Source organism: Nyctereutes procyonoides, unplaced genomic scaffold (genome assembly GCF_905146905.1).
Source record: "Nyctereutes procyonoides isolate TBG_1078 unplaced genomic scaffold, NYPRO_anot_genome, whole genome shotgun sequence".
Taxonomy (NCBI): Eukaryota; Metazoa; Chordata; class Mammalia; order Carnivora; family Canidae; genus Nyctereutes; species Nyctereutes procyonoides.
In genome coordinates, this window is record NW_026575142.1 from 57,559,016 (window position 1) to 57,571,949 (window position 12,934).

Below are 12,934 nucleotides of genomic sequence, written 5' to 3' on the forward strand. Positions count from 1 at the left end.
TGTATCATTTAAAGCTCTCGTTTCTTTGGAGATGTTGTTTTTAGAAGACCTATCGAGTGTAGAAAGCGCTAAATTGAAGTCACCAAGTATAAGTGTATTATTATCTAAGTATATCTTAACTTTGGTTATTAATTGATTGATATATTTGGCAGCTCCCACATTCTGGGCATATATATTGAGGATTGTTAAGTCCTCTTGTTGGATAGATCCTTTAAGTATGATATAGTGTCCCTCTTCATCTCTCACTATAGTCTTCGGGGTAAATTTTAATTTATCTGATATAAGGATGGCTACCCCTGCTTTCTTTTGAGGACCATTTGAATGGTAAATGGTTCTCCAACCTTTTATTTTCAGGCTGTAGGTGTCTTCTGTCTAAAGTGAGTCTCTTGTAGACAGAAAATAGATGGGTCCTGCTTTTTTATCCAGCGTGAAACCCTGCGCCTTTTGATGGGGTCATTAAGCCCGTTCACGTTCAGAGTTACTATTGAAAGATATGAGTTTAGTGTCATCATGATACCTATTCAGTCATTGTTTTTGTGGATTGTTCCACTGGACTTCTTCTTAAAGGGGAATTTTAAGAGTCCCCCTCAAAATTTCTTGCAGAGCTGGTTTGGAGGTCACATATCCTTTCAGTTCCTGCCTGTCTTGGAAGCTCTTTATCTCTCCTTCCATTCTGAATGAGAGCCTTGCTGGATAAAGTATTCTTGGTTGCATGTTCTTCTCATTTAGGACCCTGAATATATCCTGCCAGCCCTTTCTGGCCTGCCAGGTCTCTGTGGAGAGGTCTGCTATTACCGTAATACTCCTCCCCATAAAAGTCAGGGATTTCTTGTCTCTTGCTGCTTTAAGGATCTTCTCTTTATCTTTGGAATTTGCAAGCTTAACTATTAAATGTCGAGGTGTTGAACGGTTTTTATTGATTTTGGGGGGGGGATCTCTCTATTTCCTGGATCTGAATGCCTGTTTCCCTTCCGAGATTAGGAAAGTTTTCAGCTATGATGTGTTCAAATACATATTCTGGCCCTCTGTCCCTTTCGGCGTCCTCGGGAACCCCAATTAAACGTAGGTTTTTCTTCCTCAGACTTCTCATTTATTTCCCTTAATCTATCCTCATGGTCTTTTAATTGTCTCTTTTGTCCTCAGTTTCCCTCTTTGCCATCAACTTGTCTTCTATGTCACTCTCGTTCTTCCACCTCGTTAACCCTTGTCGTTAGGACTTCTAGTTTGGATTGCATCTCATTCAATTGATTTTTAATTTCTGCCTGATTAGATCTAAAGTCTGCAGTCATGAAGTCTCTTGAGTCATTTATGCTTTTTTCTAGAGCCACCAGTAGCTGTATAATAGTGCTTCTGAATTGGCTTTCTGACATTGAATTGTAATCCAGATTTTGTAACTCTGTGGGAGAGAGGGCTGTTTCTGATTCTTTCTTTTGAGGTGAGGTTTTCCTTCTAGTCATTTTGCTCAGTGCAAAGTGGCCAAAAACAAGTTGTATTGGGAAAAGGAGAAAAAGAGAGAGAAGGCTCGGGCGGCGGCTCCACGGAGAGGGCTGCGGGGCGGGAGCGCGAATCCAATAGCGCAGGCCCCGGAGCACAGGGCGCAGGGACACAGCCCAGGATCCGGCCTCCCCCGGGACAGGCAGAGGCTGGGAGGGCCCAGGACAGCAAGGACACTCCTGCCCCAAGCTGAGCAGATCAGCGGCCCCGCCCCGGAGTCTCCAGGCCCTGCAGACGGAGAGCCCGGGAGTTCCTACGGGGGCTGAATCCAGAGCTCCAGAGCTGCCATAGTCACTGGGGTTGTTCCTCCTGGGGCCTCACGGGGTTAACTACCCCCACTGAGCCCTGCAGCAGGCAGGGGCAGAGCAGCTCCCCCAAGTGCTAACACCTGAGAATCAGCACAACAGGCCCCTCCCCCAGAAGACCAGCTGGACGGACCAGTTCCAGGGGAAGTCAAGGGATTTAAAGTCTACAGATTCAGAAGATACTCACTCCCCCGTGTTTTTGTTTTGTTTTGTTTTGCTTTTTGATTTCTGTTTGCTTCCCCCACCCTTTTTTTCTTTCTCTTTTTCTTCTCTTTTTTTCTTTTTTCTTCCTTTTTTCTTTTTTCTTTTTCTCTTTCCTTCTTTCTCTCCAAGCTGCTCCGGTCCCGCCGTGCGCGCTGCAGCCCTTAGGGAGCTCGGCGCACTCTCCCGGGGCGCAGGTGTCTGTTAGTGTCCCAGGGAGCCCGAGGACATCCCCGCCCTCCTGGGGTCCTCCTCTAACTCCCTGTGAGTGCCTTTCTCCGGGATGGTGATTTCCTGTCCTGGGGACACTCGCCCCGGCCTCAGCCCGGCTCCTCGCGGGCCCCTCCCCCTCGGAGGCCTTTTGTTCCTTTATTTCTTTTTCCCCGTCTTCCTACCTTGATAGAAGCGCGGACTCCTCTCACTGTAGCATTCCAGCTGGTCTCTCTTTAAATCTCAGGCCGAATTCGTAGATTTCCAGGATGATTTGAAGGTTATCTAGTTAATTTGTTGGGGACAGGTGACTTGGGGACCCTACTCTTCCGCCATCATGCCCCCTCCCCTCTTCTATTTCTTGACTGGATTTTTTTTTTTGCGGGGGGGGGGGTGTTGAGTTTGATAAGTTCTTTATAGATTTTGGATACTAGCCCTTTATCTGGTATGTCATTTGCAAATATCTTCTTCCATTTTGTTGGTTGCCTTTTAGTTTTGTTGTTTCCTTTGCTGTGCAGAAGCTAAAATTATCTTGATCATGTCCCAACAGTTCATTTTTACTTTTGTTTCCCTTGCCTTTAGAGACATGTCTAGTAAGAAGTGGTGGTGGCCAAAGTCAAAGAGGTTGCTGCCTGTGTTTTCCTTTAGGATTTTGATGGATTTCTGTCTCACATTTCGGTCTTTCATCCATTTTTAACTTATTTCTGTGTATGGTATAAGAAAGTGGTACAGTTTAATTCTTCTGCATGTGGCTGTCCAGTTTACCATTTGTTGAAGAGACTTTTTTCCATTGGATATTATTTCCTGCTTTGTTGAAGATTAGTTGACCATAGAGTTGAGGGTTCATTTCTGGGTTCTCTATTCTGTTTCACTGATCTATGTGTCTGTTTTTGTGCCAGTACAATACTGTCTTAATGATTACAGTTTTGTAATACATCTTGAAGTCCAGGATTGTGATGTCTCCAACTTTGGTTTTCTTTTTCAACATTACTTTGGCTATTTAGGATCTTTCTTGGTTCCCTACAAATTTTAGAATTGTTTGTTCTAGTTCTGTGAAAAATGTTGGTATTATTTTGATAGGGGTTACACTGAATGTGTAGATTGCTTCAGGTAGTACAGACATTTTAACAATATTTGTTCTTCCAATCCATGAGCATGGAATGTTTGTCGATTTCTTTGCATCTTCCTCAATTTCTTTCACAAGTGTTCTATAGTTTTCAGAGTACAGATCTTTTACCTCTTTGGTTAGATTTATTCCTAGATATCTTATGGTTTTTAGAGCAATAATAAAAGGGATCAATTCCTTGATTTCTCTTTCTGCTGCTTCATTATTGGTGTATAGAAATGTAACAGATGTCTATGCACTGATTTTATATCCTGCGACTTTGCTGAATTCCTGTATCAGTTCTAACAATTTTTTGCTGGAGTGTTTCAGTTTTTTTACATAGAGAATCATGTCATCTGCGAAGAATAAAAGTTTGACTTATTTCTTGCCTATTTGGATGCCTTTTATTTCTTTTTGTTGTCTGATTGCTGATGCTACGACTTCTAGCACTATGTTGAACAACAGCCCAACCTTTCGCTCTTAATGTACACAGAGTAAAATATTAAATTAGGGTCAAATAAGTTCTAAGAATAAGCAATAATTCATAGCTTGTTTTACTCAAAATATATAAAAATATATGCTCTCAAAAACAAATTTTGATAATATACTTTAAAAAGCATTCACACAATTTACTACCAAATTAATATATTTTGAAATAATCTTCAAGGACAAAAATAACAATATATAGACACAGATATGTATACACACACACACACACACACACACACATACATAGAGATTCTCAAGAGTCTCATTTCAAAGCTACAAAAATAAATTTTTGCATATTCAAAAGTTAGGGACAAAATACAATTTAAACTTTCCTTATACTATGATTTAGGATTATTTATATACTACTTATATTTATATATTATACATAAGCCATAGAAAGTTATCAATTATTTCTCAATGAACCAAACATTTTGTAAAATTCCTTTGAACAACAAGCTCCTTGAGGGCCGGAACCATGTTCTGTTTCATTCTGTGTTATCTCTCACGTGGCATAGTATCTGGTATATAGTATGTATATACTACATTTTCACTGAATGAATAAATAAACAAAAGTCTCCTTACTATAAAACCAAGTTCTGGGTCTCTAGAAGAGTCTCTAGAGCTTTTAAGGGAAATCAGGTATATACTTTTGAACCGTATTTTACAAGCAAGAATACAGTTTGTATTTTTTGTGGACAATCTAAATCTGAATATGTGTTTATGCCCAGGAAAACTGCTACAGCTTTAGTTTGCCAAAAAGAAAAAAAAAAAGAAAATTTGCATTAAGTTACTAATTATACTTTAACTCCTCTTCCACTCTAGTTGAATTTTAGCAATGGGTACTTTTTTTTTTCCTTTCTTTTTTTCTTTTAATGGGTACTTTTCTTTCACTCCACTCTGTGCTAGCCCAAAGGTTCTACCTAAACCACTAAACTATAATTTACTAATGGTAATATATGGTATCTTTCTGAGTTTCATTATATAAGCCTAAGTTTAAGTATCTCAATAAATCACATAACTATAAACCGAAAGATTCATCTTTCCTGGTTCTGCAGATTTTTGGAATTTAGAGGTATGGAAGGATTTTGACTACAGGCAAGCAGGACTAGTTCTCTTTCAGTTTCTTCCATTTGCCCAAATTCTTTACCTTAGCTGCCTAAGAGCAAGTAAGGACTTGTATCTTCTATTTCTTGTTTGTCCCACAGTTCTTAGCAGAGTGTTCTGCATGCAGTAAAAATGTAAATGCATATTGACTTTATGAAATATATATAACATAATCTACACAGAAATTATAAATATGGAAACTCAATGTCATTTCTATCTCCTTACACCCCAAAATCTCTACCTAATCAACTGTTAAATCTGATACTTCTTAAAATACTTTTATACCCTTTGTAGCTGTTTAATCTCCAGCACCAAATCTCTTACTTAGGACTCATTCTACATCTTTTTTCTGGTCTCTTTGGCTCTAATTTATTAAGGACTGATTAAAAGGTTGAGATGATATAATAACTCACATAGTAATATCTATAGTAACAACTCTGTATTGAATGCTTACTGTATACACTCAATATGCTTTTTGTACAGACTGTCATACGCACTTTGCAATTTAACTCATTTAATCCTCACAACAATCCTATAAATAGGAATTAGCATCACAACTAAGAGATGAGAAAGCTGAGAATCAAAGATACTTTTTAACTTGCCTAAAGTTACGTTCAGGTAAATAAGTGAACTTTTGAAACCAAGTGACTAACTCTGAAGCCTGTATTTTTATTATCCACACTACCATGTCATTATCAAAATATGAAGAAAATGATTCTGCCTTTTAACACTGAAATCAAACATCAAAAATCCTGAATACAGGCTTAAAAATTTTCCATTAATTTGTCATACTCTGACCTGTCTTAACTGTCACCATTGTTTTGCTTCTATATAGTTAGTTAAATTATATACACCTAATTTGTTCTAAACATTACACTGACAACCCCTCCACTCTAAAAATTCTAAAAGAATGCTAAGGTCTTAGAGAAAACTTAAGTGTATTGAAGAGGAGGAGGATGCTAGTTATAGTAATAAAAAACAGTCTAAACAAGTTTTTAAAGTTTTATGATTTTGTCCTGTTTTGTCTCAAATCTATACATGTGAGGCTGACTCCGCTAAATTCAAAGATGCCTATCATGCCAAATCATGTGACAATTTAGTAACTCAAAACACATTTATGATTTACTGGTATAATGTAAGTTGAAATAAGGAGGAAGTGAACCTTGTTAGAAACATAACCAGATATCCCCTATTCTGTAATAAAGGCCAATAAAAGCACACACTTAAAAGCCTCAGACAAAAAGACCACCCAGAAGAAAGGGACTCTTAAGAAAGTGACCTCTCACTTAGCAGTTCAGCAGATCCTGATAACAGTTTACAAATGCCTGAAAAGTACCTGTAAAACTTTAGCATTTGGTTGAAGAGGTTTAATGATCAACTGCTTGCCTGCTGTGTAAAGAACCTTTTCTGAATCAGGGCCCCATGCTACTGAATATACTGGTGTTCCTGTAAAAAGGAAAAGAAAAAAAAAACAATAGATTTTCATTATTATGCCTTATAATAAGAGATTTAAAAGGATCAAAAAAGCAATGTAGGGTGTCATTTTGTTTCCTTCTTATTCAATGGCCCTTTCAAATTGGACCATAGCCTGACACTGAAACACAGACTGAGTTAATATTGACCATTGAAAATCTACTGTAAGCAACTGAAAAACTATTTTTAACTAATTTTGATCTTGCTGAGAAAATATGATAGGTGTTTTTAGGAATTCAGTATAGTGTGCTATTGAAATATAAAACATAAAATAAATACATTTCATTATTTTAGGGTATAAAGAAGAATCAGAAAAGTCATGAGTTATCATTTCCCACCAACAGCCATCTATGCTTAAATGGACTCAATGCATAAGATGACTTAAATTTTCCATACAAAAATATATATGGTATATTCACCTTATTGATTAATTCCCATTACTGAGGTTACTACAAGCAATAGACCTACACTCATCTGCTGCTTTAAGCAGTTCTCTAATGGACACAAATACCCTACCCCAAAATGATCTATCCTTCCTACCTATGAATTTATAAATGGCAAATTAAATATTAGATTAGGGAAAGTTTTGCTATAGTGTGGCTTTGGCCTGAAAGCTAAGCTAAGAAGGTTTCAGACACCATATAACCAGGATGAAGGTGACTTACACTTTCAGGGGAAAAGTACATGTTTGATTCACGTGCCATTCTATAAATTACTTTAAATTTCCTAGGATAGGAATTTAGAGAAGGTATTTTTTAACTCCACCCCTTTCTATATTATCTAATATCTTCTGGAAGACTGTACTTTACTTGAGCCTACTTTTAAAAAAATGATTATAGCTACCTAAAGCATTAAACAATCTGTACCCCACTGTCTGACCCAGTTATTATCCATTAGGAAGCTGAATCAAGGTCATACAATTAATCTGTGAAATATTAATCCATTTATATTCCTAAAGCCAAGTTTTCAAAAATTGTCTTGAGCTCCTAAGTCAGACTACTGTAGCAGTCGACTTTCGTGAATAAGACATTCTTAGTAAAATGAAATCTGAATCTGAGGATTTATGGGCAATCAATAGATTTAATTGTTAATTTAAGTGGGAAACCCAACCCATGCTAATCAACAGGGAGTAAATTTCAGTAAGATAAAGGCTTGTGTTCAATTGGTACCCTACTTCTTTCATTCCATTTTCTTCCCAATCAGAATGTAATTCAACTGTGAGCGAGTCTCAGTGGTTTAAGTGATTCAGAAAGTCTAGTTTAGACCTAGTCCAAAAAATCCTGAAGCATGCCTTTCATGATTTAGTTTAAATATTATATTGAGTCTAAATATGCTATACAGTCGATGACATCTAGGATTTTTCTGTATCAGAGGAACCCACAGATGCCCAGCCTCACTCAGAAGGCGCTTCTTTGGTACTTGGTAAGTACATTCTCTTGGAATAGTCTCTCAAAGTAGCCAGAAGCTGACCTGGATTTCACATGTAAATCACCAACAGAATTCAACTCTAATAAACTCCTCAGAAAATATAAATCAAAATTCAGATATATCAAATGTGGCTCCTCTGGAGTACTGGAAGGGAATATGGGTGGAAAACTTATTTGATAGGGTAGAAAGCTTATATTATAGGTACCTTATTTCCATTACTTCAGTTGTAATTATTATACAAAAAAAAACAAATTAATATATTTTAATTAAAGACTATCAAACCATCATGAATACTAAAATTATACTTTCTGGGGTTTACACTAACCTATGACAAACAACTACCCCCAAGGAAATAATTCAGTAAATACAACTCCCATTGAGTTATACAGGATGTGACTCTAGCCCTTTAGTTGTGGTAAAAGGCACAGCTGGGGTATAGGATGAGGAGCTAGGGACGCTTTTGTCCTCTTTACCATAGAATTTGTGGCCTCATTAAGTTAGCTGTGTCACCATTTCCTTGCTTATAAATCTTATAAATCTTCAAAATACTTTTCTTCCCTGTTGGGACTTGGGAGTTTATCCATTTCCTGTTTATAAAATATTTTAAAACAATACCAATGTCAAAAAAAGTATAAGAACTTATAGTATAAAACAAAATAAGCTTATAGAGGAAAAGTTAAGCAATTCCTTTGCTATTTAACATGTGGCTTTTAATCACATTGGTTCAATCAAAGAACAAATATAGGGTTATGAGAGATAAGATATTAGCTAAGTCTCATTAGTTTAATCTTCCTGTTAATATTCAAAATGGATATAACATCAAGAACTAGAAGTCTTCATTATATTCATCTCCTATATTTACAATAAAATGTTAAGTGTGAAACTACTGTATGTATGAATGTTTTCTTTTCTAAAAGGAGATACATTATACAACTTCCAATTACTGATGAAGATCATTATTGAAAGTGAAACGTTAGCTTCATAAAGAAAATAATCATTTCTTTTATGATGAAATCCATCCCACTTCCATTTCAAACAAATCTGTAATACTTTAAAAAAAATTTTAAATATGCTTATTAAAGCACTGAATTACTCTCAATGCTACACTTCACCTTGCAAAGTCAATATGAAAATAACAACTATAGCCTTCCGGTTAAATAAGTTTTCAATAAAAAGTTTAGCAAATAATGTAATGTTATTAATTCCAACATTAACCCCCCAAAATGGACAAAAAACAAAAGTAGTTTCATAATAATTAAATAATTTCTTGCTTTTTATATTGGGAATTTTTATTTATGTTCCATTTCAGTTAAGACGCTCAAAAAGATCTTGTTTTTCTGACTTTGTACACTAAGATCATGTGACCTTTTTGACATTTTTTAAGAAACCACATGCACCTGGGGTTGTGTTAAATGTCAGACCCTTATCTCTCTGTAAAACAAATTATCTAAATTCTTTCAACCTGTTGAAGGCATTTTAAACCACAGAAGAGGAGACAAAAATGTATTTCGATTGTTTTAAGGAAGTACATGGCCAAATATACCATGTTTTTCACACTTATACTAAAAAGTAGCCCCTAAAAATGTTTTTGCATGTTTTTAAGAATGCTTTTGAAACAAACTCTTCACTATAACAATAAAGTATTAGCTATCTTTGCCTTGAATGCAATATAAGTCTACACTGGGTGAATATAAGTAAAGTAGTTAGAGCAAGCAGAGTCTGATACTATATAAGAACTATCTATTACCTACTACTACTAGAAATTACTTTGTAATGCAATAAGAAACCAGTTATTTATTGTGTTGTTCATCATGATAGTAGGAACTCTTTTTTTTTTGGTTGCCAAATCATCAAGAATGAAATAACCAAGAATTATTTCATTCTACTTGTAGTGATATACTAACAGTAAGTAATCAAGTGAGATTTATTCCACAAAAAAGCAACTTTTTCATTGTATATGTCACTGGGTCAGTACAGAGTAAAAACTTAAATGAATGCATTTGTATTTTTAGTTTCTATCCTCAGCCATGTCTCCCTTGGGGATTTCAACTTCCCCTATAGCTTCACCCTTGACCTTTCTACAACTGACTCTCACAACAATATTTTAGCCTTTACCTCTAAGCCCTCATGCAGTATTTCCACTTGCCCCAAAGACTTCTTCAAACTCTACACATTCAAAACTATCATCACTCTACACATATACCCTAGTTTATTCTTCTCTCTGAATTATTTATACCTCTTAGAGGATATCCATTCCTCTCAGCCTGTAAGAACTATTCACTTCTTTTCAACTGTAATCACTGCCTCTGTTCAAGCCTTAATGCATGCTAGCACAGAACATTCCAGTAACCTCCTTACTGGTCACCCCCATTTTTTTCATTTTTGTTATTATTTTTAATTTTTTTGATTCAGTTGACACACAATGTTACATTAGTTTCAGGTGTACAACATAGTGATTCTACTTCTCTATGTATTATGCTATGTTCACCACAAATGTAGCTGCCATCTGTCATCATACAATGCTATTACAATATCATTGACTATATTCCCTATGCTGTGCCTTGTTCCTGTGACTGACTCATTTCATAACTGGAAGCCTGTATCTTCCACTCCCCTTCTCCCATTTTACCATATCCCTAGCCACTTCCCTCTACCATCAGTTTGTTATAAGGTCAGATTCTACTTTTTGTTTATTCGTTTGGTTTTTAGATTCCACATATGAATGAAATCATATGGTATTTGTCTCTCTCTGACTTACTTCACTTAGCATGATACCCTCTAGACTCATCCATGTTGTCTCAAGTGACATGATCTCATCCTTTTTATGGCTGCATGATATTCTATTGTACATATATACCACATTTTCTTTATCCATTCATCTATTGATGGACACTTAGGTTGCATCTATATCATGACTATTGTAAATAAGGCTGCAATAAACATAGGGGTGCATATGTCTTTCTGAATTAGTGTTTTCGTTTTGTTTGGGTAAATACCCAATAGTAGAATTACTGGATCATACGGCATTTCTGTTTTTAAGAACCTCTATACTGTTTTTCACAGTGGCTATACTAACTTACATTCCTACCAACAGCGCATGAGGATTCCTTGTTCTCCACATCTTCACCCACACTTGTTTCTTATCTTTTTTTATTTTAGCCATTCTGACAGGTGTACGGTGAAATCCCACTGTGATTTTGAATTGCATTTCCCTGATGGTGAGTGATGTTGAGATCTTTTGATGTGTCTGTTGCTGGCCACCCCATTTAATATCTATTTCCTCTAATTTATCCTACATATTACTGCTAAGTTTATGTTTCTAAGATATCTTTTTATCTCTTATTCTCCTGCTTATTTTTTTTAATTTGGTATGCTTATAGAATAAAATCAAAACCGCTTCATTTAGCATCCAACACCATCAATGTCTTGGTGTCTCTGGTAATACTATCCCTCATACAGTCTACCCTCTAGCCCAAGGGTCTGCTCCCATTCACCTGACTTTCATGCCTTATGCTGTTCTGCCTCTATACCTCTGATCATCTAACTTCCTCCACAGCTCCACTCCATTGCCAACAATGCCACTTCCTTCCATGATTTCTTTATCCTTCAAAGCCAAATCAAAAGATATTCTAGGGGCACCTGGGTGGCTCAGTCAGTTGAGCGTCCGATTCTTGGTTTCAGCTCAGATCACGATCTCGGGATTGTGAGATCAAGCCCCACATCGGACTCTGTGCTGAACATGGAGTTTGTTTAAGATTCTCTCTCCTTTTCCCTCTGGCCCTCCCCTCTCTCCCTCTCAGAGAGAGGAGAGAAAAAAAAAAGATATCCCGATATTTGCCAAGAAGCCTTTCTGATACTTTCTCTCCCCTCAAAGCAATAATCTCTGCTTTCCTGTCCTTTCACAGCACCTTAGAGTAACAAAAACATCCTGCCTATGTTACAGTTATTTATATTTCCAGTTTACCTCCTTTACTAAATTCATTATAGATAGGTTCCATTTTTCTCATTCCATTCTTCCTTTTGAATACAGTGAGGGGGAAATGTCCTCAAAGGTTTATAGTATAACTCTATTCCAATTTTAGCCTATAATTAATTAACATATACAATATAACACAATTTAGCCCATAATTAAAATACACAATGCTACACAATTTTATATATATATATATATATATATATATATATATATACACACACACACATATATATCACAATTATAATTACCTCTGGTGCATACGTTATTTTTATAAGGGAAAATAACTCCTCATAGGTACCAGTAAGAATTGTTTTTAAACTAAGTCAATTTTTAAAAAAAACACAACTTGAGATTAATGCTTTCTCTGTATTAGGGGAGAAGGTGATGACCATGACTTTTTCTATCTATATATCTGGCTCCAATCATTAAGAAATGAATTCGGAGGGTGCCTGGGTGGCTAAATCAGTTAAGTGTCCAACTCTTGGTTCAGGTCAGGTCATGATCTCTTGGGTCATGAGATAGAGCCCTATGATGGACTCCGTGCTCAGTGGGGAGTCTGCTTGAAGACTCTCTCCCTCTGCCCCTCCTTCTACTCATATAAATGTGTTCTCTCTCTCTAAAGTAAATGAATAAATCTCTAAAAACAAACAAATACACAAATAAATAAAATGCCTATTTCTAAAAAAATGAATTCAGGAATTTTCTATTCATCAAAAAATATAATTAACACAAACGTAGTAAAAATTACAAGAATACTTTCAACATTTTTCACTGAATTCTAAGTTTTACAATAACTCAAGCTTATATTATTTTATTTTTTGCCAAAATTTAAAATTTTTCCCCTAAAAGGAGGCAGGAGTCCCCTAACCCACCTACTTTGGCCTCCTTACTTGAGTCTTTAGCATCCAGCTCTCAGTAGTTCATAATCAGCCCTCAAAAGTTGTAGTCTCTAATAAATCAAATAAACCTTATAAATAACCACAGATTTTTTTCCTTCCATGTTAAGATCATTATAACTTAATTTTTCCAATGATTTTTCCCAGAGATAAAACAGGAAAAGTCCATGCCTTATTAGGAAAGTGTGAGTGGTACCCACAATCAAAAACCCCAAAATCAGGGATCCCTGGGTGGCGCAGTGGTTTGGCGCCT

The 12,934-nt window shown here is 36.1% G+C and overlaps 1 protein-coding gene across 2 annotated transcripts in view; it reads right to left on the minus strand.

Moving 5' to 3' along the window:
- The window catches only part of IFT80 (intraflagellar transport 80), a 125,529-nt gene that overhangs the window by 81,358 nt on the left and 31,237 nt on the right, over positions 1 to 12,934 (minus strand). For both annotated transcript variants that reach the window (XM_055308321.1, XM_055308322.1), the window contains one exon: positions 6,245 to 6,354. In XM_055308321.1, the coding sequence (XP_055164296.1) occupies positions 6,245 to 6,354 (110 nt within the window). The remainder of the gene's footprint in view (positions 1 to 6,244; positions 6,355 to 12,934) is intronic.